The 27,878-nt window shown below is 60.8% G+C and overlaps 1 protein-coding gene across 4 annotated transcripts in view; it reads right to left on the bottom strand.

The window, feature by feature from the left end:
* The window catches only part of EVI5L (ecotropic viral integration site 5 like), a 28,847-nt gene extending 1,794 nt beyond the window's left edge, over positions 1 to 27,053 (bottom strand). Inside the window, exons 1-18 of one of the 4 annotated variants that reach the window (XM_045991958.1) lie at positions 26,904 to 27,053; positions 15,325 to 15,504; positions 13,939 to 14,128; positions 13,310 to 13,534; positions 13,136 to 13,210; positions 12,441 to 12,566; positions 10,923 to 11,066; positions 10,657 to 10,746; positions 9,480 to 9,577; positions 9,337 to 9,397; positions 6,022 to 6,075; positions 4,948 to 4,980; positions 3,694 to 3,834; positions 2,312 to 2,440; positions 719 to 859; positions 482 to 637; positions 252 to 398; positions 77 to 172 (exon numbers count right to left, since the gene is read on the bottom strand). In XM_045991958.1, the coding sequence (XP_045847914.1) occupies positions 77 to 172; positions 252 to 398; positions 482 to 637; positions 719 to 859; positions 2,312 to 2,440; positions 3,694 to 3,834; positions 4,948 to 4,980; positions 6,022 to 6,075; positions 9,337 to 9,397; positions 9,480 to 9,577; positions 10,657 to 10,746; positions 10,923 to 11,066; positions 12,441 to 12,566; positions 13,136 to 13,210; positions 13,310 to 13,534; positions 13,939 to 14,128; positions 15,325 to 15,476 (2,058 nt within the window). In that variant the 5' untranslated portion in view covers positions 15,477 to 15,504; positions 26,904 to 27,053. Of the gene's footprint in view, positions 1 to 76; positions 173 to 251; positions 399 to 481; positions 638 to 718; positions 860 to 2,311; positions 2,441 to 3,693; positions 3,835 to 4,947; positions 4,981 to 6,021; positions 6,076 to 9,336; positions 9,398 to 9,479; positions 9,578 to 10,656; positions 10,747 to 10,922; positions 11,067 to 12,440; positions 12,567 to 13,135; positions 13,211 to 13,309; positions 13,535 to 13,938; positions 14,129 to 15,324; positions 15,509 to 26,903 lie in introns of all 4 variants that reach the window. The other 3 variants (XM_045991960.1, XM_045991957.1, XM_045991959.1) reach the window with 3 other exon arrangements.
* Positions 27,054 to 27,878: the final 825 nt, after the last annotated feature.

Consider the following 27,878-nt stretch of genomic DNA (forward strand, 5'->3'; position numbering starts at 1 on the left):
GTCACGGCGGGTCAGGGCGGGGCCCGCCCGCCCCCCCCGTCCCCCCGCCCCCCCGCCCCGGCCCCGCGCAGCTCACCTGGATCTCCAGCTCCGCGATGCGCTGGCGCATCTCGGCCACCGCCGCCATGCTGTCCGCCTCCCGCAGGCGCACGGCCATCACCTCCTCCTTGCTCTGGGGGCAGAGGGGGCGAGGGCGGGTCAAGGGGCGCGGCGCGCAGGGGGCCGGGCCGGGGCGGCGGGCGGGGGCGCACCTTGCACTCGGCCTCGGCCTGCTTGCGGCGGCTCTCGCTGAGCTGCGTCTGCAGCCCCTTGTTCTGCGCCGCCAGGTACTGCAGCTTCTCCTGAAGCGCCGCGCGCTCCGCCTCCACGCGGTTCAGCAGGTTGCGGTGGATGTGGTCCTGGGGGCGGGCGGGCGTCACGGCCTGGACCCCGCGCGGGCCGCCCGCCCCCCCCCCCCCCCGCGAGGGGCGCCCGGGCCCACCTGCGTCTCGAGTTCCACCACGCGCTGCCGCAGCTCGCGACCCTCGGCCAGGGCCTGGGCCTCGCGCAGACGCACGCTCATCAGCTCGTCCTGCAGCTCGCCCAGGACCAGCTTCCGCGGGGACTCCTTCCAGCGGCCGCCGCGGGACAGGTGGGCCTGGGGGGAGAGGGGGGCGGTCCGTCTGCAGCCGCGAGGGCCGCGCGGGCCGCTCCGGGCGCGCCGGGCCGGGGCCCTCACCTGCCAGGTGTCCGACAGCTCCTGGAGCTGCAGCTTCAGCTCCCGCGCCGAGGCCACGGCCTCGCCCTCCCGCACCTTGACCGCCTTCAGCTCCTCCTGCAGCCGCGCCACGTTGTTCTCGTCCGGCAGCGAGCTGTTCCTCTGCAGGGCGAAAGGGGGTCAGAGCCCGGGGCAGCTGCGCGGCCAGGCGGCCCCGACAGAGACCCCTTTGACACGTCTCCTCTGAGCCCCACCTTGGGCACCCCGCGGGGAGACCGTGCTCCTGGCACCCCAGGAGACACCCATGCGGCCCGGGGAGAGAGCCTCAGAAGTTCGGCCTGCAGAAGGGGTGTCCAGAGCGCCTGCTCTCACTGGACTGTCTCAGGGTGACCCCCCGACGCCAGCATTCTCCGTAAATGTTACTGCTGGCAGGATGGCAAAGGTGGGTGTCTCCCCATCCTGGGAACCTGAGATCCGCCCCCTGGGGCCCATGATCACACTTGGGACCGGCCCCAGCAGCAGCTGAGATGATGGGTGGCCCCTCCCTCTCGCTGCTCCTTGCCCCGTCAGACCCCAGGCTAGGCAGCCCCTTCCTCGGGAACAGGCTGAGGGCCAGCTTAGGCCCGGGGCCCAGCGTTCCAAGGGCTCCATGATGAGGGACTTGTGCTCCAGCCTCTTGGATAGGACTCTGGCTTGCTGCTGGAGGTCCTCACTGACCCTTGTTTGAGTGTGGGCGTTGTTGTGGGGTGGTGTTGGCGGCAGGATCTCCTGGGCCTTATTTCTCTTTGATGTGGAGGCAGGTGGGAGGGAAGCCCAGCTCTGGGTCGGCTGATGGGGACTGAGAAGCCCATGGATGGGGCAGAGACACCCCACCTGGGAGGGCACCCCAAATAGCCCCGGCTTGAGAGGAGTGAGGCCTGGTTCCTGCCTTGTGCGAGTGGGTCCTGCTGCCCCCTGCTGGCCAGAGCACCTCTCTTCCAGGGGCTTTGCAGGAGCTGAGTCAATAGGGAGTCAGGGACAGCAGTTGAGGACGGCCCAGGAGGTCTGGGGCCCCCTTCAGGGTAGCAGGCTCCAGGAGAGGGTGGTCCCAGTCCAACCCCTGGGTGGTATCTCCCTGGGGGTGGGGAAGGGGAGAGCAACCCTGATGGGCCTTGACCTTCCCTCCCAACTCCATCCCCGAGCCCAGGGAGGGAGACACACACACACAGGTGGGGCTGTCTGCCCAGGAAGCTCATGGACGCCACCACACCGCTGGCCTGGGGCACGAGGGCAGGTGTGCCCCTTGAGGAGTCATTCTGCTTCGTGTGTGCCCTGACGTGTGTGTGCATCTCCGGGGCTTGGCAGCGTCTGTGGTTAGGGGCCCAGCTCCCCATAGGCCCAGAACCTTGCTGGCGGGCATGGGGGAGCAAGCAGGGCCCCAGAGGGTCAGGGAGGCTCTCTATGTTCCTCGGGAGACAGCAGGGCAGGGGCCGGTCTGAGGCGCCCTGCTGGTCCGCCTGGCCGCCCCTTCCCGACCAGGGCCTTGGCCGCGCGCCTCCCACAGCGCAGCCGGCACGTCTGCCTCCCCTTGCCGCCACTCCCCAGCCAGCCGCCCACTTGCCCACCGAGTCGCACCTTCTCCATGTCCAAAACCTTGTCCTGCATCTCTCGCAGAGCCCCCAGCGTCTCGGTCTCCCGCAGCCTCGACTGCTCCAGCTCAGTCTCCAGGTGGGCCACGAAGTCCTCCGTGAGGCGCGGGTTGTCCTGGGGGGCAGGCAGAAGGCTGTGCTGGGCCCCAGGCTGCCGCTGAAGGATAAGCAGCCTTCCTGCCAGCTGGCTGTGGGCCCGGGCCTTGCCCCCGCCCCCTAAAGCCCCAGGGCTGGCAGAGGGGCTCAGGCTGCGGGTGGACACGGGTGGAAGGTGAGAAGCAGCCCTGGACCCCCTTCCTGTGCCTTCTGACCTTGTGACGAGAGAGCCGAACCCCATCGTGGGGGTTCTGATGCTCTGTGCCTAGGAGTGTCCTGGCTTAGTCTCTTTCCTGGGAAAGCCACAATGAAGGGACCTTCTGAAGGGGTCTTTCCAGGGCCTCAGGCTGCCCCCGGAGGGATGCCAGTGGCTGGTTCCCAGGATTGGGCACCCTTCCTCCTCTGTGGTTGGTGCCAAACCACACAGTGGGGTTGGGAGCAGGGTGGGGCTCGGGGCTATGGCTCTCCTGCCCCCCTTTCTCCACCTCCCTCCTCTCATTGCACCCCCATTTCAAAACAGGAAGGGATGGGGAAAGTCTGCTGGGATCCCTTTCTTGCTCAGTGCCCAGAAGGTACCCCATGGGGGCCTGGAGCGGGGTGCATGCGGCCTGAGCTCGACAATGAAGACCTGGCTGGTGGGTGAGGGAGGCCCTTAAAGGCTGGAGCTCAGGGGGCGGCAGGAGAAGGTCTCCCTGGCCCGGAAGCGGGCATCGCGCCAGGGTTGGGATGAGCCCAGTCCTGGTTTCCCCATGGGCCATGCCGCTGCTGGCAGGTCATCAAATAAGGAAGATGGCCTGGGTACAGCTGAAGGAAAACCCCGAATCCACCTCCTGGAGAAGTGAGCTCTTCACAGTGCTCTGGCCCGAGGGCCCGCCTCCCAGGATGCAGAGGTCTTGACTCCACAGCACAACCCGGGCCGCCCCCACACCCCCACTCTGCCACATCAGAGTGATGGGCACAGACCAGAGCCTCTTCTGGGGGCAAAGCGCCGGGGTCTGGAGTGGGGAGGCCCCCCCACCGTCTCCCATGCTAGCTCCCACCCTGCATGGCCGGCCCCTGGGGAAGGCTGATGGCCCTGGGGACACTCCAGGGCTCCCCTAAGGAATCACCTGGGGGTGGGGGTGGGGCCGCTTCCTTGGAGGGGGGCAGAATCTGCACTCCCTCTGGGTTTCTCCTCCCCTCCCCTGCCCCTCCCAGGATGTAGGGGCTGATCCGGAAGGCAGGAGCAGTGGTGTGGGGTGCAGCCGCCCCCCCCCCACCCCCCGCCGGTACCTGCTGCTCCTGGAGCTGCCGGATGGTGCTCTGGGCCTTCTGCAGGTCCTCGGCCGCGGAGCTGCACTGCTGCCGCACCACCGCCAGCTCCCGCTTGATGACGTAGTTCTCCTCGGCCTCCTGCGCCCGCGTCACCTGCCCCTGAGCACAGGGAGGACCGGACGCCATGACCCTCTGCTCACACTCCAGGCCCTCCCTCGGGCCCGCCTCTCGGGAGGCCCCGAGAGGGCAGACGTGGGGTGGGACAAGGGCAAGGCCTCCTGCACTCAGAGCCTGGGATGGGGCGCCCCACCGGGTCTGGGCCTGTGGGGTTGGGGGGGGGCACAGGCGGGAACAGGGCGCGGGGAGGAACCTGAAGGCACACACCCTCCCCAGGCCCAGGCTCTGTGGGGCTGAAATGGAGAACGGGCATCCCAGGCTGGGGCCGAGGCCAGCTCTTTCCCCTGCTGGCCCCCGGCTCTCAGCCTCTGTCCCAGGGGAGGAGAAACCATCCTTATTTAGGACGGAGGCACAGCGGAGGCCGGGCTCCCCTGGCAAAGGTGGGGGTCTGGAGGCAGTGGAAGGCCCAGGGACTCAGGACCAACCCCTCAGGGCAGTGTTGGGAGGTGGAGCACAGCTCTTCTGGAACCTTCTCCAATCCTGAATCCTGGGGCCTCCCATCTACCTGGGGCTAAGACCTCCCCTTACCTCATTCCCTCAACCCACCCAATCCAGGTCCCCCCATTCCAGGCTCGGAGCCACCAGGTGGCGGGCAGAAGCTTCCAGATAAAGCCATTCAAGAAGCAGCAGCAGAAGCAGGTGAGAGGAGATGGCAGGCCTTGCAGGTCGGAGCGGTGAAGGGCCAGAGGGGTGGGGTGTGTGTGTGTGTGTGTGTGTGTGTGTGTGTGTGTGTGTGGTTGGGAGGCTCGGCGCAGTGCACACACCAGGGCCTGTGGCTGACAGAGCCTCGGGGTCCCCACCCGTGTCCCCTGGAGGGAGGAGGCTTTCTGTCCCCGTGCGTGTACAGACAGTCACAGAGACTCACACTTACCCCACACACCATGCTTTCACACGCACACCCCTCCTTCCCCCGTCGGGAAATCTCTGTCTCCCCTGAGAAGCGGTCTCCAGCCACCCCCATGCATGGTGCCAAGCCTGCCCCCTTCTGCCCACCCTCACCCCGGGTTGGCAGCAGCCAGGGAAGAGGCGGGTCCTGGCTGTGGTGTGCAGGGACCAGGAGGGACATGGGGTGGGGGGGACGAAGAGCTACAGTACCTGGATTAACCTATCAGCCAGAGCAGCGCTCTCCTACCCGGCGGAGGGGGTTCCGAGCGACAGGGGGAGGAGGCAGAGCGGAAGGCGCAGGGACAGGAGAGGGGGAGAGACAGACAAGAACCACTTGTCACTAACACGCAGTGGACTGTCTCTAGAAGCAGGGGAGAGAGGAGTGAGACCAGAGAACCAAAGAACCAGCAGGAGAGGACCCGGAGGAAGAGCAAAGCCAGAGCTAGCTCCGTCCTGGAGAGGGACGCGTGTGTCTGGGCCGGAGCTGCCGTTCTAGGAGGCCGCGGGATGGGGTGTGGCAGTGATGGGGGGGGCAGAATATTTTAACTTGGAGTTGGAATAAGAATTGAGGCTTTGGGGGCGCCTGGGTGACTAGGTGGGTTAAGCCTCTGCCTTCGGCTCAGGTCATGATCTCAGGGTCCTGGGATCGAGCCCCGCGTTGGGCTCTCTGCTCAGCGGGGAGCCTGCTTTCCCCTCTCTCTCTCTGCCTGCCTCTCTGCCTACTTGTGATCTTGTGATCTCTTTCAAATAAATAAATAAAATCTTTTTAAAAAAAAAAGGAATTGAGGCTTTGGCGCAAGAATCGAGGCCCCCCTGTGGGCAGTGGGGGCGCCGAGTGGGAGTTGGAGAGGAGAGGCAAGTGGGGCCCCCCTCCCCGGCTTTACTCCCATCTTTAAAAACAGGACGGGGGCCAGGGTCAAGGTTGTGGAACCCCCCACCCCACCCCTTTCTTTCCAGGGTGAGGCCTCCAAAATACAGGGTTGGGAGCCTGTGGCCTAATTCGGGGTGCATCGGTCAAAGCAGCAGTCTGCCTCCTTCCCCCTTACACAGGCAGCCCAGGAGGGACCCGTGTTTGCAGTTAACTGGGTTGTAATTTCACACCCAATCCCAAGCAAAGCTGCCCTATGCCCCTGGTTCTACGGCAGCCCAGATCTCGGGGAGGCTCTTGGTGGGGGGCCACTGGTTCAGGGTGGGGCCTGGGCAGGGGGCTGGCTGGCCCTCTGGCTGCTGGGTCCTGCTTGGGTCCTGCGGGAGTTGGTGCCCCAGGCTGGTGGCCGTGCTCACCTTTTCCAGGGTCTCGATCCGTTGTTTCAGGAGCCGGTTCTCCGTCCGAAGCCTCTATGTAGGGAGAGGGGGGAAGTGTGTCAGAACCCCACTCCCACTCCCAGACAGACAGAAGTCCGTCCCCTTAAGGGCCAGGCTGCGTCCAGGCAAGATGGAGCCATCATCGAATGCTCTGGGGCAGTCATCCCAGAAAACAGGGCCAAGTCCCACTCATCATGGCCCGTTCAATTTTTTTTTTTTTTAAAAACCTTGGTTCACTTAAAGTGATCGCTTTCATGGTATGCACTTGTGTGTCAGGGGTCAGCCGTCAGCACCCTTGCCTTCCTGGGGAGTCTCCTGGGAGCCCATGCTGGGGCCTGTCCGAGGCCAATGTGACACTTCCTACAAGGGCAGGCCTTCCTCTGGGCCTATCTGTTCCCGCCCCTCACTGCTTTGCTTCCAGCGCCAGAATGAACTGTCCTCAGAGTCAGGATCCCGGGGAGAGGGTCTTGCTGAACCCACGGGCCTCCTTGAGCTGGACGGCTGTTTCTGTGACCCGCCAAAAGTCAGGGGACTCAGAAGCTGTCCCTCTGGCGGGGGTTCTACAGGCCTCTTGCTTTGCTTTTCACTTTCTCCCCTGGACAGATGGGTTTGGGTTAGATATTTGTGGTTTTAAGTTCCCCATGGCCTTTGGGAAGCAAAGTGAGGTTTATTTACGCCTCGCTTCTTAGTCTCTACTTATGTTCCCTTTAAGGAGCGGGTGCAGATGGTTGGATCTTAAGTGTGTTCTGAACGAAGACCAACCAGACCCTCCATCTTCCTGAAGCCCCAAGACCCCGCATTCATCCATTATTAATGAGGAAGCTGCCTCTCTGTGGGTCACACAGAACATTTTCCGGATTCTTCCGGGAAGAAGAAGGTGATGGAAACACCCAGAGCACTTCCGGGAAGCATCCGCAGTCAGAGAATCACAGACGTGATTCACAGTCATTCATCGATGTCATGCATGGGGAAACTGAGTCAGAGGGGGGCAGTGTCTTGTCTGAGCCCCCCAGCTTGCCTGGGTTAGAGGTGTTTCAGGCACAAGTCTCTGCCCCACATGTGGAATCAGGAGTCCGGATCTCTTGGATGGCTCTTGCCCCATCTCGGGCTCGACCCACCACTCCGTAAGCACAGAGATCCTCGAGAAGTTGGATGTGGCCAAGTAACAACTCCCCTCTCCCGCTTACTCCAAAGAGAAAACGAGACAAGGAATAAGCAAGAACTACGGGGTCTAAGTATACATCAGGCTTTTTTTTTTTTTTTTTTCTTCTGTAATTTTGATGCTCTGACATTTAGCCACCCCGCCGGTCTTGGAGAGACTGCCCCGCCCAGGACTCGCTAATTCCTAGACACAGCAAACCAGTAGTAATGTGCCTTTCAGATGCAAACCAGCCAACCCAGTGCCTACACCCACCTACCTCGCCCTCATGCCATCCTGCCCAATGTTCTTTCTGCCTTAAATTGCCCCCAAGACAACGAGGGACCCCCTGTAGACTGCAGCTCCCTGAAATTATTCGAAGGAACCAAGCCTTAACTCAAACTCGACTACCCAGCCTTGTCTTTCCCGTGGAGACCACAGTAAAGTCTCTGGCCCATGCTTTGCCCCTCTCGCCCTCTGCCTCCGGACCCACTCTGATGCCTCCCCATGTGGCCAAGCATGGTGGGGCGTGCCCCCTCCCTTTGGGAACTGTGAGTAATAAACTCCTCTTTCAAAGGCAGTCTCTGTGTTGTCTCCCCATCTGTCACTTTGCCACACCTGATTAAAGCGAATTCCAGGTCCATTTTGAAATAGGCTGTAAGGGAAAGCGCAAAGGGCAGGGCCATGGGACAAGGCATCTGCCTGGATCCTTTAAGCCTGTGGGCTCTCAGGCTCCTCTCAGGAGAAGTTTCCAGGTGGGGCATGTAGTCTGAGTGTCTGTGTCCCTACCTGTGTCCCTACCTACTGCTGGGTCCTCACTGTCACCAGATGGGGGCAGGCCCATGACTGTGCATGAGCGGGACAGGCACACACGTTTGGACTGGTGCATCAGTCAAGCTACCATTTCTGAGAAAGGGGAACGCCTGCAAACTCGGGACACAAAACTACTTCTGAAAAACCTACAAACGGGGCCGGGACACAGATGGCCTCTTTCCCCTTCAGGTATGGGTGGCAGGTGACCTGGATTCTAATCTAGATTCTGCCTCTCCCTTTCTAGAAACTTTTTTTTTTTAAGATTTTATTTACTTGTGAGGGAGAGAGAGAGCACGAGCAGGGGGAGTGGCAAGCAGAGGGAGAAGCAGGCTTCCCACTGAGCAGGGGGCGGGATATGGGACTTGATCGCAGGCCCCTGGGATCATGACCTGAGCTGAAGGCAGACGTGTAACCAACTGAGCCCTCCAGGTGCCCCTCCCTCTCTAAAGGAGGTGGAGATGTTGATAGTGGTGATGGTAACAAAAATAGAAATAAATAATAATAATTTGAACAGCAGAGCAAATCATATCCCCATTTTGCCGAAGGGGACACTGAGACTCAAAGAGGTGAACCTTCCTGGGTCACATGGCTGGTCCATGGTAGAGTTGGGATTTGAATCCTGGTCTGTGGGACTCTAGACCCAGCTGCTGTGGGGCTCTGTCCCTGAAGAGGACAAAGCCAGGGGTTATGTATTTGTGTCTGTCACTCTCACTGGACCGGGGGCGGGGGCGCTCAGTCTCCTGTGACTCTGGTACACAGTAGGTGCTCAATAAATGCTTGTTGCGTGAACAAGTAAAATCACGCGTGGAAGGGTGAAAGCAGAAAGGAGAGAGAGGAGACTCTGGAGGGTCGGAGGGGTCACAGTGGGTGGGGTCCCCTGTCACACCTGGCTCCTGCCTGCCCCTGACCCCAGGGCTCCACCCACCGAGGCAGTCTTCGTGATATTCCTCTAGTCCTGCCACAGCTTGGCCTTTTGCACTGACTCCGTGGGCCTGGAGCGATCGTCCCTGGGGTCAGCTCCACCTCTCTCCGGCCTGTTTTTATCCAGAGTACTTTCTGGAGTCCATACTCTGTACCTATGGGTTCCCCAACCATCTCCCCATTGTAACTGGAGGGTCTCAGGAGGGCAGGGACCTATCCACCTTCTCTGCCCCACCAGCCCTGGGACGGGTCTCCAGCAGCAGGGCGGGCCCTCGCTCACACGCTGGGCTGTTGCTGGATGAAGGGGCAGGTGGGTGGAGGGAGGACACCTCAGATTCTGAGGACAGGCTGGCTCGTGGCCTGGGCAAGGCTGCCCTCCCAAGGGCATCCTGTCGCTGTCCCCCACCTCCCTGGGGACTCACTTTGATCTCGATCTGCTCCTCCATCTCCTTGCTCTTCATGGCCGCGTACTCCTTCTCCAGCCTGCAGACGGGAGGGCCGCTGTGGTCACCATCCCACTCTCGGGGACCCCGTTCTGCCAGCACCCTGGCCTCCCGGTACTGACCTCTTCATCTTCTTGGGGTTGTACTTGACCTGGTAAGCTTTGAGGACCAGCTTGTCCGGGCAGCTGTCGAACTGGTGGGGGATCACCCTCTGGAAGTACTGTGGGGGGTGGGCACAGGCCGTCCTTGAAACACAGGCCCTGACTGGGGGGGGGGGGTGCCAGAGCCCTGCTGTACCCTGCTTCCCTGCAGGAGGAGCCGGTCTGCCAGGGGCATCACGTCCCAGCTCAGGGCCCAGCCTGCAGTGGGTGCTCTGTCAGCACGTGTGGAGCAAGTGAGTGCACAGGGTGTGGTGGGGGGAAGCAAGCACCGGCAGTCGGGACTGCCTTCTGCCCCGGAAAGCAGGGCTTCAGCAGCTCCTGCAGGTGGCTAGAGGCCGGGTGGCGGTGGGCCTTTTGCAGAGGAAGGGGGTCCTATCGCTGTCCCAGGGCAGGGAGAGGAGGAATCAGGGCCATGGGAGCAAGCTGCAGGGAACCCCTTGGTGGCCGGCCTGCCTGCCTGGGCCCAGGGAGCCCCGGCGAAGGGTTAAGCACTGGCGCGGATGGAGCACACAGCTTGCTGCGGTTCAGGGCCAGGCCGGCTCCCGCCACCCAGCCCAGCTGGCCCCCTCTGGCAGCTGCACACAATGGATGCCCGTGTTCACGGGCACAGCCGTGGCCTTTGTGCATTCTTCCCTGAAGCACCAGCTGGAAGATGCCGGGAGGGGAAGGGGCCTGCCTGATGGGGATATGGCGGCAAAGCAGGCTGGCCTCCCCTCCAGCGGGCAGGGGGGGCGTGAAGCTGCCCCAGGCCCCTCCCTCCCACCCGTTGCTCTCACCTCGCCCAGTTGCCGGGGCTGAAACTACACCCAAGGCCTTGCGGTCTGGCTACTATCACTCTTTGCCCCGTTAGACTTTGGAGGACCCAGAGCTGGGAGCAGGAAGGGGCTGGTGGGACCTCCCAGGGCTTGGCCCAAGCCTGGGCCTTCCACCATTTCCCCTTGACCCCCGAGTAGCCAGGTTGCTCCTCAGAGCCCGCCTCGTCCTCCAGGAAGGCCTCGGGGAACCACGGGACAGGGCAGGTGTTCAGAAACACCTTCAGCCCTTGCGGCCAGGCCCTTCCCCATCTCTCAGGAGGACTTCACCTGCCCAGGTGGCCCTGGTGTAAGGGAATCCCACCCACCCGGCCCTCCTGGCCCACCTGGGACATCCCCTCCATGTCCAGCTGCATCAGCTCTGTCTGGTTCACCTGCAGCAGGGCGAGGCCCACCCGGAACACAATCTCCAGGCCCTGCAAAGGGAATGATGGCAGCGAGTCTCTGGTTCTGCTCTCCCGGGGCGGGCGGGGAGGAGCTCTCTGATCCCCCCATCTCCCCCAAGCCCTGGCCCTTCTTTAGCCTGGGCCTGGCTGGGATTTGTTTCCCGTGTCGGGTGTCTGGGAGAGGAAGGGGTGTTTGGGGTCCTCACCTCGTACATGAAGATGTCAAAGACACGGGTGGCAACGGGGAGCGGGAAGGTGGTCAGGAAGAGTGTGAGAAACCAGGACGAGGCGTACATGGACGTGTGGAAGCTCTGGGAGCGGAAGTGGGTGTTCAGATCCGGGAGCTGCTCCTGGGGCGAGGAGGTGGGAGGAGGAGGCCAGGCACCGTGAGAAGGCTGTGGGCACAGCAGGCCCCCTCCACCCGCAAGTGCGGGGGCTCAGTGCCCCGGCCTCCAGGGAGACTTCCTGGCCCGCCCCAGGCAGCCTGTGGCTCCCTTCCTCTGTGCGCCCTTGGCACTGTGTTTGGGTGAGGCTGAAGCACCGGAGAGCTCTGAGTGGCAGGAGGTGGGGAAACAGGCAGTTTCATTTCAGTAACAGCAGCAGCCGGTGGGGAGGGGGCTTCCTACACACCCGGAGCCCGCCCTGGCACAGTTGCTTATGGGATCCCTACCACTGCCTCAAGGAGGAGCTTCTAAGGCTCGGGGTGGGGGAGGAGGATGGTTATACGGTCATGTCACTCCCCCAGTTCACAGCGAGGGTGGGGTGGGGTGTGAGCCCACTGCAGTTCACCCCGTATTGTGTGACCTGCCGTGGCTATGCCCACCCACGGCCCCCCTCCCATCATACTTGGCACCCAGCAGTGCCCAGGGGATGTGTGTCTGATGCACCTGAACTTCAGACTGCTGAAAAGGGACAGAAATTGGGGAAACTAAGGCTGGACAAGGTGTCAGGAGCCCCTGGGTGTCCTCCGCCAAGAGAGATCAGACTCTGGGGCTGTCTCCCCACCTGCCCTGGGGCTTCGTCCCACAGCCCGGGGTTCTCTGGGCCTGTCCCCCTACTCCGCCGTGGATGGCCTTGCCTACCCAGCCCGGGCAGGTGGCTTCTTCTCTGTGGCCCAGGCCACCTGCTTGCCAATACTACCAGGTCCCCTCCAGTGATAGTACCTCCCTACCCACTGCTACGCAGAACTACACAGCCCCACCTGCTACCAGCTTCTAAAGCAGGCCCCGTGCGCGTGCCCGCATGTGTATACATGCGCGCACACACGCACGCGCGCCCGCCCAGTCTCTGTCTGCCAGCCAGGGGCGGGGCCTGGGGGGCTGCTATTTATAAACAGAGAAGGCTGCGCTCCAGTATCAGCGAAGGCAGGCAGACAACACTTTCCCTCCTTCCGCCACACTGGGGGGCAGGCAGGGAGGGGGCCTGGGGTGCACCCGACCAGAGCCAGCCTGACCCCTCTTGCCCTAGCGGCTCCGGGAGCCCCGCGCTCTCAGGAGCCCCCACCACCCATGGCTGGCGCTCGCCCGGTCCCCGGCAGCGCCCTTCGGGCCTGTACCCCACAGCCTCACTGGCACAGGACCCCTTTCTGAACTGGAACATGCACGCGACTTCGTGGCCCTGGGGTTGTCAGTCGAAGAGACAGAAGCGCGGTGCCCTAGTTTAGCACCCGTGGGTGTGGGCCGGCAGGGCTGGGAGGGTGCGGGCCCGCGGCGGCCGGCGCCCACCTGGAGCATGTACTCGAACTGGTAGATGCAGAGCCCCAGCTCCGCCATGCTGGGCTTGAAGAGTTCCCGCAGGCGGTACTCCTGCATCAGCCGCACGAACACACAGAAGGCTTCTTCCTCGGGCATCTGGGGGAACGGCAGGGTTGGGAGGGGTGCTCGCCACTCTTCTTATGGCCCTGGGGCCTTTGCCTGCTTCTGTTCCATTTAGATTTACAGAACAGGGACTGTGGGGGCGGCCCAGACCTTCCTAACGGGCCTCTGGTCAGTATGGCCACCTGGGTTTGACTGATGGGAACCCTCCTGAGGCCGGGGTCACCTGCCACAGGCCACCTGGTAGGAAACTGTGGCGCTGGGACTTGAAGCCCAGGTCTGCCCACCTCCAGAGCCCAGACTGAGACACCCTCTGGTCCCCCCCACCCCCACCCCCAGCTGTCTCCATTCTCGCCTCCTGAGTCTGCTGGGGTCTCTGGAGGAAACCCTCAGCCCACCCAAGACCACACAGGCTGACCTAAGTCCCCTGCCTGAATTCCAGCCCCTGGACGGTGCCGGTGGCCAGCCTCTCTGCCCACGCGCTGGTGGCTTGGCCTGGAGACTGGCAGAAGTCACAGACGCATGGAGAGGGAAGCTCTGAGTCTAGAAGGACCCTGGATGGAGGGAATACTGCTCCTGCCACAAGCCTGGCCCCAGCCACCTACCTGCATGAGGAGCAGGCCCACGATGAAGGCGCTGCCCTGGCAGTAGCCCACCTCCCTGTCCACCAGGGAGTACGCCTGCAAGGGAACACGCGTCAGGGCCCACCCCAGCAGGCCAACACCAGCAGGGAGGTGGGGGGGGGTGGAGGGGGGAGGCCCCAGGGTCCCGGGCCTCACCTTCATGACGTTGAAGAGGACCTCCTGGCCCAGGCTGTCCTGGCCCTTGAAGAACTCGTGCTCTGGGTAGGTGCGGGCAATGTCCCTGCGGATGAGCTTCTCGCAGGGCGAGGACATCTTGAGCAGCTCCGAGTACTGGTTCTTGACCGGCATGTCTGTGGCGCTGCACAGGAGCTGCCACACGATGGCCCGGAAGTGGTGCGGGATGCCCTTGCGGATCAGCTCCTGACAGCGGGGCGGGGCGGGGGTGGGGGGCGGCAGGCTGGGCTGGACCCTGTCCTGGGGCAGCCTCCCCACGGCCCCCCGGAACCAGCCCTCGCCCGCGGCCCAGGGCTGGGGGAGCCACTGTGCGGCGGAGACCACAACACTTAACGTGCTGTCCCCAGCCGGGCACGGGACACAGCAGGGCAGGAGACAGCCGGGTACCTGAGACGCCAGCGTGACAGCCGCTTGCCTCGCCATTCCCACCCCGTGCCTCGTCCCGCCCGTGGCCTGGCAAGGCTCATCTCCACCGCTGCCCTCTGCCCTCGAGCCCTGGAAGACCCGCGCCCCCCCCACCCCAACCCCGGGCGGATACCGGAGGCCAAGGGGCCCAGCTGGCCCCGCCCCGCCCCACAGGCTCCGCCCACCTTCAGCAGCTTCTCTTTCCTGCGTCGCCACTCCTCCCACTCGTTGGCGATCCGGCCCCACAGGATCCAAGTGTCCTCCTCCAGGTGGCTCAGGTTGGAGGAGGCCGAGGAGCTGGATACCAGCGAGGAGCCGCTGTTCCGCCGCGAGCCGTTCATGGAGCGCATGGACTTGGAGTCGGCTTCCAGGAGCCTGGGCAGGGAGGGCTGGTGGAGGCGGGCCCAGGCTCCGGGCACCTCCCGCCGCAGCCTCGGGTCTCTAGTGACGCCCTGGGGCGCCCCGCCCCTCCTCTCAGGAGCCCCAGAGGCCACCAGGCATTGGGTCTAAATTGTTCTTGCCCAGTGACCTTGGCTGGTGCCCTAAACTCTCTAAGCCGCGCCCCTATTCCGGGGCCCCTGGAGAGCCTGCCTTTCGGGTATCCCATTCCGTGTCTAGCACTGGACTGAGAAGCTGCGCATGAGCTGGCCTAGTCTTACCAGCCCAGCTGGGCAGGTGTTGTTAAGATCTGGGCTTTACAGACCAGGGGTAGAGAGGGCGAGCCACTGGCCGGGGCAGTCTGCTGGAAGGAGGCTGCGTTTCCGCGAGTTCCTGCAGCTCCGACATCTGGGGCCTCCCAGCCGGTGGAGGAACCGCCCACGCAGGCCTAGCAGATTCCTAGAGATAGTTAAGGACTTGCCTGCCAGTGCACCTTTCCTATGCAGACCAGCCAGTCTAGAAGCCACAAACCAACGGCCTCTCCTGCTCTGCTCCCCCCAGGCCGGGTGCCAGACAGCTAGGGCTAGCGGGGACCCCAGAGCCGGGGAAGATTATTTAAGCCGGCCAGTGTTCTACCTGCACACACAGCCTTGCGGTTCCTTCTTGCAGAAGCCACAGCAAAGGCTCCTGCGCACATTTTCCCTCACCCCCTGTGCCCCCTACTCCCCGCCACCGATCCTGGTACTTTCCTGTTTAGCCCCACATGGTGAGGCGCTCCGCCACTCCCAAACCCCCTTAGGGACCTTAAGTTACAAACTCTTGACTTGTTGTCCTTGCCATATCCGCCATATCCAAATAATAATAACAACACCGCCCACATTTTAAAACAGGGGGCCGAGCAGTGGAGAAAGGTGGGAAGGCCTGGCTCAGAGCCAGAAGCTTTGCTCTTCCCTCCAACAAGGGCTCAGTCAGCAAAGGCCAGGTTCACACGGCCTCTTGCAACCTTGCTCTCATCTGATTGGGGACACTGTTCCTCCAGGGGTGAGAGAATACCACACAGGACCCCTGTCGAGCCTTTGCCCAGGGCCAGGCCCAGCTCTCAGCGTGAAGGGGCCACCAGGAACTTCTAACTTCTGTTTGGGGCCCCAGCTGCACCCCCAAGACCACGCGGCGTCCCCCGGGCCCCAACTCACCGGTTCTGCTCCTCAAGCTTGGCCAGCAGCTCCAGCTCATCGGGGCTGAGGTTTTCAGAGTCCGAAGTGGGGGAGCAGGTGGGGGCCGACAGGGCCTCCTGGGATGAGGAGTCGGGGCTCAGAGTGGGGCTCGCCATGGTGGGCAGGCTCATCGGCTGCGAGCAGGGCCAGGTCACAGCTCTGTCTGGGGACCAGAGACACACGTGGTCAGCACTGGGTGGGATGCCTACCCTGTCCGGCCAGCTCTGGGCCCGCTGAGCCTGCTGCTCACCTGGGTACGTTTCCTCACCTAGGGCTTCCCATCGCTGGTCTGTCCACTCGGCGCGCCCCTCATCCCCGTGCACTCCAGCCCAGCGGGTGGCCGTGCTGGCTCCGTCCACTCCAGACGCTACCTACCAGAAGCCCTGCCTGTGTCTAGCTGCGTGGACGGAAACAGAAGCCGTCCTACTGTCCCCGGGCATGAAGGCCGAGTCTCAGCTTGACCCCTCTGAGTCTTCAGCAGGGCCACGGGCCAAGGGTCCCTGTCACTCCGACCTTGGGGTGCAGAAGCCCCTGCTTCAGTGGCCCTTCTGATAGCCTCGGTCCCTGTCTCTGGCTGTGGCCGATCCCGGGAGCCCTGCATCGGCCTCTGACCTTCCCCGTCTCATCAACTGAAGTGGGCTGCTGGCACAGCCAGAAGCAATTATTCTCTACTGTTAATTGTCCGTTCCTGCCAACAGCCAGAAGAGCCGACTCCCCTTGGGCTGGGCAGCCAGGGATGGACGCATCAAAGTGCTGGGAAGCTGCCCCAGCGGCTGCGGAGTGAGAGCCACAGGCTCTCATCAGTACCCTGACGGCAGCCTGCTGTGTGCCGGCTGGGTGCCAGGCCCGTGTGTCTTGTTCTTCTTGGGGATGGTCTGGCCTCACTCTCCTGGGGGGTTCTAGAACACTGGCCTCTTGCTTCCTTCCTTCAGGACAGGCAGCTCAGCACAAGGCCAAAAGCCGAGCTCTGGACTCCAGCGAACCTGGGTCTGAACCGTGGCTCCCCCTCAACCAGCTGTGCGGCCTTGGGCCAGTCACTTGGCTTCTCTGAGTCTCCAAAGATGGAGGAACATGTGGCACCGACTTCAGAGGGTGGCAGTGAGAACCGAGCGGGCCGCCGCACGTAACATGGGGAACAGTGATCCTTAATGACTGCTCTCTCCCTCCTTGCTGGCCATTCTTATTCACTCCAGGGCCAGGGCCAAGGCCAAGGTCTAGCTGGGCTCCAGGGTTCTGCTATGCCTGGTGTGAGGACTGTGGGCAGGAGCTGGTGTCACCCTGGTGGGAGGGTTTAGGGGTTGGGAATGGCTAGAGGAGCGGAGGCAGGGGCCGGGGTGGTGTTCCTTCTACTCGGTCATGCTTCTGGTAAGCCCAGGCTAGCATCAAGGGTGTGAGAAGATGGGGTCTCCAGGGCCCTGGAGGCAGGAAGAAAATGCTGCTCCCCTCACTGTCGCTTTGGATGGCTCCTTCACACCCTACTGCCCCGCACACTCTGAGCCAGGAATGCACTCTTGCCCTTGGACCCCACCTGACCTGGCTCTGACAGCTCAGCCCACAGAGGGGCCCTTGTACAGTCCCTGGAGAGGGGGCATCGGTCCCCTGCGCAGCAGAAGGACGATGACAGGACAACAGTAGACCATTTCACACCTGCCATCAGGTCAGTAGGCACCTTCTCGCAGCCCCGACTCAGACCCCAACCAACACCTGAGGTCCCCCACAGGTTGGCTGGCCTTGACCTTGGCCATGCACTTGATTCCAGCTTCCCTCTCTTGTGCTGCACTGTCATGGGGGCAGGGAAGGTGGGCATCCTCCTTCTTCCACCTTGTAGGGTACCCAGAAATCCTCTTCCCTGGACTCTGTGGCTCCTTGGGGCCACTGGTCCTGCCTCTGGGTCCCAAAGGCTCTCCAGTTCTGTTGGGTGCCAAGGACTCTGGCTTTGGTGAGTGGTCCAAACTCTAGGTGGCCCATGCCAGCGGACCTGGAAGACTTTTTCTTCTCATCGCCTAGCTGGCCGGGGATGACTGGCCCAAAGACCAAGCCACTGTGCACCGTCTAGCCAGGAGTTAGTTAATCTCTCCTGAGAGGTGGACAGTGGGGGCCACTCTGGGGCCCACTTCAGGGTCAAAGTCTGTGACCAGCCAGGGCAGAGATGGGCTGTGGACAAGAAGTGCTGACCTAGAAGGATCTCTCTGGGTAGGGAGGGGCTGGGAAGGCAGTGTGGGTTTCCCGACGTCAGATTTGGGAGGTGGGGAAGACGGGGTGGAGGCGAGGACCGGAGCCTCCTAAGCACAGCTGGTTTGGGGGAGAGGGGGCCTCTAGAGAAAGAGACCCCATGCGGCCAGGGTAGTGGTCTGGGCCCACCATGTCCTTGCTGAGCCCGGGAGATCCAAGCCTTGGAGTCATTGGCTCCCCCACTGCTGCCCCCAAAGGGCCCAAGGGAACGGTTCAGCTCTGGGTTTCTGATTTAAAAACACAACCAGCGTGGAATTTGTTCAGCTGCTTATCACATATTCATGTGAACTTCATACAGGAAATAAAACTGATTCAATACATAAGGCTGAAATTTGCAGTCGGAGAGGCAGAATCTTCTGATCCCTCAGGAACTTTCTCTTGACTCATCGCCAGACTAAACACAGCCTGGCTGTGGAAGCCATCCTCCTGATGCACACGTGCACACACACACACACCTTGTGCACACTCACACACTCATATAATTCACACTCACACGCCCACACATACTTACCTACATTCACACACTATTTCACACCCCACGTGCTCACGCTCATGCACTCTCGTACCACTGTCTTGCGTGTGCACACACAATCTTGCACCCATGCCCATGCATACACATGCAGACACAACACACTCATAAACATCTACACCATCTCACGCCCACATTGTCGCATGCACACACACACGCACACTTCCTGCACTGACCAGATCTTGTCACCCTCGGGACTCAGTAGATTGGGATGGACCCTGGCTTTCTGCCCTCCTAGCTCTGTGGGTGGCCCGTTCCCTCCCTGATGCTCGCTGCGGGCTGTCTGAGGCCCAGGCACTGTTCTAGGCCCAGGGATACAGAGGAGAAAGAGGCAGATGAGACACCGACTCCACAGCCCTCCCACCCTTACTGGATGGGTACAGAGACACAGAGACAAGGCAGGTGCCCTCGAGGGCTGGGGGGGCTACAGGCCTTTGAGATCCACACACAGGCCTGCTGGGTCTGAGGTCCCAGCCTCTCGGCACCCTCAACTTCAATCTCCTTTGCCTCTGTTCTACCTCAGCCACTTAAAGGGGGTGCCGGACCCTGCAGAGCGGGCAGTGGGCCACCCACCCCTGTGCCTGCTGGCATTACCACCCTCCACACCCCTGTAGCGTAGCCTATGGCTTACAAGGCTGAGTCAACCCAGGGGAACGCCAGTGAGCTGGGGCCGGGGGCAGGGGGGCAGAAAGGTCCAGCTGCTGGATGTTTCCCACCTCCCTTTCCCTTTCCTTCTCAGGGCTGTTTGGAAACGGGCACTCACGCTTCCTCCTTCTTGAAGTACTCTTCCAGCTAGCTCAGGGAGACTGGGCTGCTTGCTGCTCTCCCACTTCTCTGTCAGAGCCTCTCAGTGTCCTGAGAGGTTGGGGGAACCCCCCCCAACCCAGATGGGCCCTGCCTCGGCCCCTGTGCCTTCATGCCCTTGGCGGTCTCCCTCTCCAGGCTTCAGTGACCACATATGTGCCTCCTTTCCGTATATGGATGTGTATGAGCGTGAATGTATTTGTCCTCTCTCCTGAGCACGTGCAAGCCAGCCCCTGAACATCTCCATCAGATCCCCCGCCAGGGCAAGAACTGCCCCTGTCTGGGTCCCCACTTCTGTGGTGCCCTGCACGGAGCCTACAACACAGCACTCGAGAAACATCTGAGGAACAGCACCCACCTGCCCGCGCACCAATGTTTGCTGAATGCATCTCAGATGCTGGGCACCACACCGAGCAAAGACGGATGGAGCTGCCGCCCCCCACCCCCGAGCACTCGGGGTATCGAGAGTAAGAAACTGTCATCCAAGCTTTCTCTTACAGATTGAGAGACAGGCTTCAAAGAACAGATAGAGTGGCGCACCATCTGGCAGCTCCCTGAGCAGTTAAATATGGAGTTCCCATGTGACCCAGCAATTCTGCTCCTAGTATCTACCCAGAAGAATGGGAAACATACATCCACGTGGAAACATACATCCACGTGGAGACGTGTATGTGACCCTTCACAGCAGCGTCATTCATACTGAACAGTGCAAACAATCCAATGTCCACTTAAACGGATGAGCAGATAAGCCCAGTGTGGCCCATCCATGCACTGGAATATGATTCAGGCATAAAAAAGGAAGGAAGTTCTGACACATGTTGCCATGTAGAGGAGCCTCGAAGACACTATGCTCTGTGAATGAAGCCAGACACGAACCATCACAAGTGACATGACTGCACTGAGTAAGAAATGTCCAGAATAGGTAGATCCATAGGGACAGGAAGTTGGCTAGAGGTTGCCAGGGGTCGGGGGGTGGGGGGGGGGATAGGGAGACCTGCACCCAGGATCTCTTTTTTGGAGTGATGAAATTGTTTTGGGACTAGACAGTGATGAAGTTGTACCACGTTGTGGATATACTGAAACCCACTGACCTGTTCACTTTAAAAGGGTGAATTTTATATTATGTGAACAATAACTGAGAGAAAAAGATGATAAGGGATGGGCCGGGCTGGCAAAGGAAGGGCGGTGCCGAAGCAGGAGGGAAGCATGCCACTTCAGAAAAGACTAGAGAGTTCTGCAGGGGCCAGACTCCCACAGGGCCCTGCAGGCTCAGGCAGGAGCCTGGCTGGGCTTGAATTTTAGGAAGACCCTCCTGGCCCCTGGTGTAGAGATGCTCGTCCAACTCAATACTCCCCTGACTAAAGCCAGCGCCTGCTCCTGCTGCACGCGGGACTAGCTGAGTCCATGGTACTACCCACCTGCTCAGGCCAAGCCTGGCGCTACTCTCCTGCTGCTTGCCCAAACCCTTCAGCCACTCCCTACTTGGAGATGGAGCCCAGATGTTTTCACCTGGTGCACCCAGTCCTGCCAACCTTGCCTCCTCCCTCATCCCAGCCCTATCATGCTCAGCCCTCCAGGACCCCCTGCTTCTTCCTGTCTGTATCTTCGCACATGCTGTGCCCTCTTGCCGGAAAAGCATCCTCCAACTCCTGGTTTGAATGTTTCCCGTGAAATCGTTCCTGTCAACCCCCACCTCCAGCATGCCGGCTCACGTCTCTCTCTCTCACTCTGAAAATACTTGCCCTCTACACTTCAGTCCCAGGCAGTCCATGGCAATTCCTTCTATACAGGCCTGCCTGCCCTGCTGGGTCATGGGCATTCTGAGGGCAAGGACCTATCTTCTTAATTTTCTACTCCAAGCTCCTAACCCATGTGGGATTTAGTAGGTGCTCAATTAACATTTGCTGAGTGAACGGAGACCAAAGTTTCTGTGCTGCTCAGCCCAGCGACCAAGGTCAACATCAACAGCAATGTCACCTTGAGAGCAGGGGCCCACGGTGAGCTGAGAAAGGCATGTCACCTCTGTGGTCTTTCTCCCCAGAACACATCATCCCGGTTTAACTACGAGAAGAACATGTGACAGATCCAGATGAGGGGACATTCTAGAAAAGGTCTGACCAGTCCTCCTTAAATCTGTCAAGGTCACCAGAAATAGGAAAGTCCAAGAAACCGTCCCAGCCACGAGAGCCTAAGAAATATTGATGACAAAATGTCATGTGGGATTCCAGATAAGATCCTGGAAGAGGAGAAGGAAATTAGGGCAAAACTAAGGAAAGCTGAATAAGTGTGGACTGTAGTTAAAGTCACAACGTCGGTCTGTGAATTATCACGAATGCACCAGACCACCTGAAGACGTTGCTAACTGGGGTGTGAGGTCTGCAGGAACCCTCTACTCTCTTCTCAATTTTTCTGCAAATCTGAAACTGTTCTAAAAAATAAACTCGATTTTAAAAATAATTTAAAACAAAGATGCTGTGTCAGTGTAGACAGAAAAGTACAGGCCAGCTGCAACTCACGCGAGGTCCCACGGTGAGTGGGACACTCACAGGATCCCTTGACTAGGCCACAGGGAGGAAGGCTTTGCATTTGGATTTCTGACTCCAGAGTCTCTGCCCCAAATAGATCCTCTGTGCTGCCGCTCTCTCTGCATTCTTTTACTTTAGAAACAATATACATAAAGCGTGAAAGCCCAATTTACTGGGCGCTCAGTAAAGCACAGTCATTACTTTGCAACAGGGAGAGGGAGTGAGGGTGTGCGCATGCGCCATTTTGCAGAACTTGGCATTTTCAGAGACAGGAATAAAGACCCCAAGTTTCCTTTCAGTTTGGCTCCCTACCTCCGCTTCCCCTGGCTCTCTCCTGTGTCCCCCTCTAATGATTACGGGGGACACAGATTCATTTCTGAACCAGATGTCTCTGGAGATGCCACGTGACTCCATATGCCCAGCCTGCCAGGATGACAGTGTAGGCCAGCTACCGTGGTCCTGGCTGTTCCAAGTCCTGGGGAAACAGCCTGGGATTTGGGTCCTTTTCCTTGCAAAGGGGTGAGCAACCAATGGGGTAAGCTTGGGTTACAAGGACAGCAACTGGAATTCAGGGCTGTGTGCCCCCCCTCTTTCCCCCCGATCTACCTACTCTTCTATGCTCTGGATATTTCCATATCTGTCTCCCTTCTTTGCCTGGCTGTGTGTGTGTGTGTGTGTGTGTGTGTGTGTGTGTGTGCGTGTGTAGACCCACTCCTAGATCTCTTGGCCTCCTGTGAGAACTCCAGAGCCGGTAACCTGGGTTCAAATCCCTCCTACACCACTGTATACCTTTGTGATACACTTGACCTCAGTTTCTTCATCTGAAAACAGGGTTAATGATATAGTACCTGCCTTACAGGTTTTGTTGGGAGGAATATCTGAGCTAAACTTGTCAAGTTCTTAGGACAGGAGCTGGTCCGTGGTATTCGTTCCCTGCTGGATGGAATGTTCCACGTGGGCAGGGGCTGTCTAGCCACCACTGGATCCCCAGAGTCCAGCACCCCACCAGGCATCCAATATTTGTGGAATGAATAAACAAACCTCTTCCACAGCAGGCCCTCCCGCAGTGGGGTGGCCCCCTTTAAAGGTGAAGGGCGATAAAACTATAATTATCGTTACTGGAAATAATAGTAGCAGCAACTACCTTCAGACTAAAATCTGAGAGGTGGACCATTATGATCTATGGAACCCCTTCTGGCCTAAAAGAAAAAAAAAATGTCTACTGCCCTGTGTCACCACCAACTTCCTTTCTGCTGCTGGGAACAGGCTCCTTCCTGGCAAAACCCTCATTTCTCTATACTCTAGATCCCTGAGAATGACCAGAGAGAAAACTGAAAGCCCTTATAAGCCTTCCAGGGACCGGTGAATAAGAGAAGGGGCATCCTGCAAAGGCTCCTGGCTCTTCGAAGCCAGGATGGTATCTTTCCTGCTGCCTGTGTCAGTGGCTAAGTCTCGCTGGGCTGGGGGGCAGGGGTTGGTGGTGGGGAGGGGGGTACGCCCTGCCTTCAGGAGCTCTCCGAGGCAGACGGGTCAACCTCATTCTGTGGAAGAGATCCAGGCTGTCTTTCGTAGGTGCGTGGGTAGGGAGGACTGTCAGATCCTAAAATGAAGCAAGTATTTATTAAGCACCTGCCGTGTGCCCTCCGCTCGCCTGAGCCTCAGCCGCGAACAAATGGACAGGCTCCCTGCCCCTGTGGGACTTGTGGGCTGGTGGTGTGGGAGACGCACCTCAGTGAAACGATCTCACAACCCACCCCATTGCACTGAGCCAGGCAAGACAAGGGCAGGTGAGCCGCGCTGACGGGGTCTTCCGAGAGAAACTCTCCCCTGGCTCCGGTGAGTCCGTTCTCACTCCCTTTATCTGCACTGTTTGACTCTGGGAACATGGGTGCTACACACTCCCCCGGGCAGGGTAGGGCTTGCTGCCTCTCTTGAGTTCCTGCATCTACAGGTCCCTTTTCCCAGGGAGGGGCGCACAGTGTGTGCCCCATGGATCGCATTGGGGCCACAGGGCCTATGGGGCGAGGCCCACTGAACAAGGCACAACTCCCTGGATGTACCAGGCTTGCTCCTGCTTTGTGAGCCTCTGTCCAAATACTCTGCCTGCCATGCCCGCCCCTGAGCTCCTCTCTGGGCCTATCCATCATCCCTGTTCCGCCTTCCCTGACGGCCCGGGGCCGCACCGGACCTTTTCCTGTGCTCCCGTGGCATGCTGGGTATAATTCTGTCCCCTGCTCCCACACAGCAAGCAGCGGGCCGTGATGGTGAGGGTGCAGGCTGGAATCTGGGTTCCTCCAGTGGTTTGGAGGATTAAATGAGATAATACGTAAGTGGTGCTTGGCACTGGGCCTGGCATATGGGATGGGCCCGATCAGACCCAAGAGGGTCTTTAGAAGCAGGACGGAGACCACGTGTGACCTGCCTTCAGACCCCAGCACCTGACTCAGTTCCCAGCACGAGGTGGGGCTTCCCCTGGACAAATCAGCACCTGTATTCTGCCAGAGGAAACTGAGATCACTCTCCACCTCGCCCCTCCTGCCCCCTTCAAGCGTACAGACAAAGACAGAGGCCTGTACCCCCAGCCTCGGGTAAAAGTGCACTGATCCTTCGCACAGGCCCTCCCCGAGCACTTTCTTGGGTTTTCCTAAGGAGTTCATTGTCTATTCTGGAGAGCCTTCTGGCCCCCACTACATCGGCACAAGGGCCCAGCCTGGGGAGGCTGTGGAGACTGTTTCCTGTGCGCCTTGTGACCTTCAGGAGTCTTCAACCACTCCTCCCTTCAGCCAACTGGGCAGAACGAGCCTCTCCCTACCCGGGTCTGTGCGTCAGAGGTGTGCGTGAGGCAAGGGCATTGCCAGCAAGTAGGCCCCCTCCAACCCTCCGTCCCCATGGGAGACTTCTGTGTGGCCACAAACCCCACAACAGCCCATCTCTCAGCCCCCAACTGGGCCGGCTTCCTGAGATGCAGCTTGGCCGCAGAGAGAAGGCCATTATCCAGTGAGGCGTCAACTAATGACAACCAGGGGACCAGGGCGGCCAAGGATTCTGCCAGCACCCATAGACGGCTGACCGCCCTGCTGGACTCCACTGGCCCCTCCCCCATGGTGCCCAAGGGACATTCAGAAGCACATCCTAACCTCATGGGCTCCCCGGCAGTACAAAGCAAGGTTCTAAGGATTTATCCCCCCATTTTCCAGATGGAGAAGTTGAGGCCCTGAGCCAATAGGAGCTTCTTCCAGGGGCCATCCAGAGCCCACTGCAGAATATCTGCAAAGAAGCCTGGACTTGCATTTCTGGGGCTTTCCAGGCTTGCTTGCGTAGCTTGAAGGATCCCGGACAGGCAGTGCTCGGGGCTGGACTGGTCTGGATTCTGCATGGCGGGGACCCAGGCTCCTCCTCACTCCCTGCAGTCCCGGCCACACCAACCCGCCAGTTCCGTGATCTCCTTTCCTCATGCCTGTGCCAGGGCCAAGCCACCTGCAGCAGCTTCCAAACCACCCGCGGCCGACCACAAAAGCCCAGGGGAACCCACAGGTTGGACCCGAGGGGTGGCAGGACAGGGCAGGGAGAGCCAACACAACCAGGAAAGATGGGTGGACATGGGTCCTCCGGCTTGGTCAAAGCCCGGCCAAGGGAAAAACCAAGCTGACTCCTCGCTCGTGTCCTACCCGAGCCTCTTCAGCACATTCTTCCCCTCTGAAAATATTCCTTAACAAAGAGCTGTCTGCTTCTGGCAAGCCCAAACCCAGCCCCACCGGGTCGCAAATGTCAGGAGAGAAGGAAGCCGTTTCATTTTGGCATGACACACTGGTCGTGGGTGAAGGAACTCACGCGGGCTCTCCGGGGCTGCCCCCGGCAATGGTGCAGACCCTGCCATTTGAGGCCAGCGGGCGAGACAGGGCCAGGATGCTGGTCCTACCAGTCTGGTCGGACTTCGGGAGCAGCCCGAACTCCCCTCCCCACCAGGGGGTGGCATCAATCAGAGGGCAGCCCGTGCTTCCCTTTGGGAGACTTCAGTGTAGGAGGGAGAGTGAGTGCCCTTCCCTTTGAAGAAGGGCAAAGCAGGGAGAGATGGATGAGGGGGGAAGAGGCCTGGGGCAGGTGTCCACAGGGGTGCTGGGAGATTCTGGGTCACCCTGGCACCCTTCCGGGCCCCGATGGGGATACGAGGTCAGGGAGGCTGGTGTGGCTGGGTAGGCTGGCTGCCTGGGGCAGGGCGGACAGCTCGTGTCTCCGAGTCGGCCTGAGCTGGGAGCTCTGGGCACCACAGGAGGACCTGGGCAGGTGGGATCCTCGGAGGTGTGTGAAAGTGCAAAGGAGTCCTGTGTGTGAGAGAGTGTGTGTTTGTGTGTGGGGAGGGAGGGCCCAGTGGTCTGGGTCCGTGTTGGAGGTCTGAGTTCCTGTGTGTGCTGGGAATCCTAGCGTCTAGCTCTGTGTGTGTGTGTGTGTGTGTGTGTGCGCGCGCGCACGCGTGCACGTGTATGTGTGTGCACGCGTGCCCACTGCAGATCGGGGGCTCCTGGATGTCTGTGTGTATGAGCTGTCCAGGGTTCACAGCCATCTCTCTCTCTGAGGACTGTTGGCTTCCAGATGTGAGTGTGTGTGGGGGGGCACACAGGTGTGAGTGTGGGGCTCTGGGAAGGATGTGTGCCTCTGCACCTGAGGAGGGTCCCGAGTCTCTGTTGGGAGGTCCTGAGCAGGAGGTGGGTTTTCAGGACGAGTCAGGCTCAGGGGTGTGTGTGGGGCTGCTGGAGTGTACTGGGAGGGGCCTGAGGAGCGGATTTTTTCCCGGTGCCCTTGGGCATGGGGTTGCCGGGGGTGAGAGATGGGCCAGCAGGCTGAGGGGAGGCCTGCGGGGAGGCATCCTGATTTACAGAGGCCAGGGGAAGGGTCCTGCGGGGCTGGAAGGGAGGGGTAGGGTTCTGAGGCTCTTAGCCTTGGGGCTGGGGGCAGGTCTGGGCCCAGAGATAGGATGAGAAGTGAGGGGAGGGATGGGGTGGCAAGGGGTCTGCAGATGGTATGGGTCCTGAGGGATCCGGACAGAGGGAGGGCGGGGGTCCTCGGCCTGCGAGGAGGGGCGCCTTGGGGGGCGGGTCTGCGGGGTGGGGGCTGGGCGAGCCCTGAACGGTCTGGGAGGAGTCCTGAGGGTCTATGGAAAGGGTGGGCGGGGGTCACGGCCGGGGGCGGGGAGACGACTCTGGAGAGGGGGTAGGATGGGGGAGGGGGCGCCCGGAAGGGCCGGGGGAGGAGCCCCCCAAAGGGTCCGGAGGCATCCGGAACGAGGGTGGGCGGGGGCCTGGGCCCAAGGCTGACAGCCAGGATCCGTGCCGGGAGCGCCGAGAGCTCCCAGCGCGGGTTCCGTGGCGAGGCAGCCCGAGTCCCGGTCTTGCCGGGCTCCCGCGGGCCGCAGCGCGGAGCCGCCGGCCTGAGAAGGGGCCCGGGAGGCCGGGCCCGCGCCGCCTGCCTACCTGCGCCGAGCGCGCCGCCATCGCCGTGCCGAGCCTCACTGTCCCGGGCCGCGCCGCTGGATCCCCGCCGTGCTGCTCGCCCCGCAGCCCCGGCCCGGCCCCCTCAGCCGCCCCCCGGGACCGCGACCGCAGCCGGTTCTGCCGCTGCCATTTCACCCGCTGACAGGAGCGGCTGCCCCGCCCCCGAGGTCCAGTCAGCCAATTCACCGCCCCCAGACACCCTGGCTCCGCCCACTATTCAGGAGTGACGGGTTGCCGGGCCAATTCGTAGCCATTCCGTGAGGAGGGCCCTGGCTACGGCCAGAAGGTTGCCGCCTCTAAGGGGAGAAGCAAATTGAAATTAGGAAAGCAGTGAAGGACGGGTGGTTTTGCCTATCGAAATGTGGAATGCTGTTGAGCAACACTTGGCGGCACCAATAACAAGGAATGAGGGGTGTGTCTCTGAGGGAAGGCTGCGGCCCTGAAGAACCCCAGACGGAGGCAGCCAAGCGTTTGGCTCTAAGCCCCGCCCAGAGCCGGGCTTTCTGCCCAATAACTAGCCGTCCTGAGCCGTCCATTATTATCTGCCCCTCAAATCTCGGCCATGGCAACTGTTGGGCCTCTATAAAGAAGATTGACACCTAGGGACCCAATAAAGCTGAAGGAAGGCGGTGCAGTAACACCGCTTGGCCAATGGAATCATGAGATTGGTTTGAGGTCGGCCTCCCGGGCGGTGAGACTTGAGGCTCGATTGAATGAAATAGGGGAGGGGCTGAGGGGGGCGTGACCTAGACCAACAATGGGGCGGGGCCAGTAAGGGAGAGGCTAATGGGTTGGGTCTGAGAAGGGGCGTTGGCAGGCTGAGGGGGCGGTGAAGCTACCGCATTTTTGAGCCCTGCTCGGTGCCGGGGGCGGGGCTGTTGGGGGTTGGGTCACGTCCAAGGCTCAGGCCCGTCCCCTAACCTAGTCTAGGCCTGCTTGAGTGTCTTCTCTGGG

This window comes from Meles meles, chromosome 20 (genome assembly GCF_922984935.1).
Source record: "Meles meles chromosome 20, mMelMel3.1 paternal haplotype, whole genome shotgun sequence".
Taxonomy (NCBI): Eukaryota; Metazoa; Chordata; class Mammalia; order Carnivora; family Mustelidae; genus Meles; species Meles meles.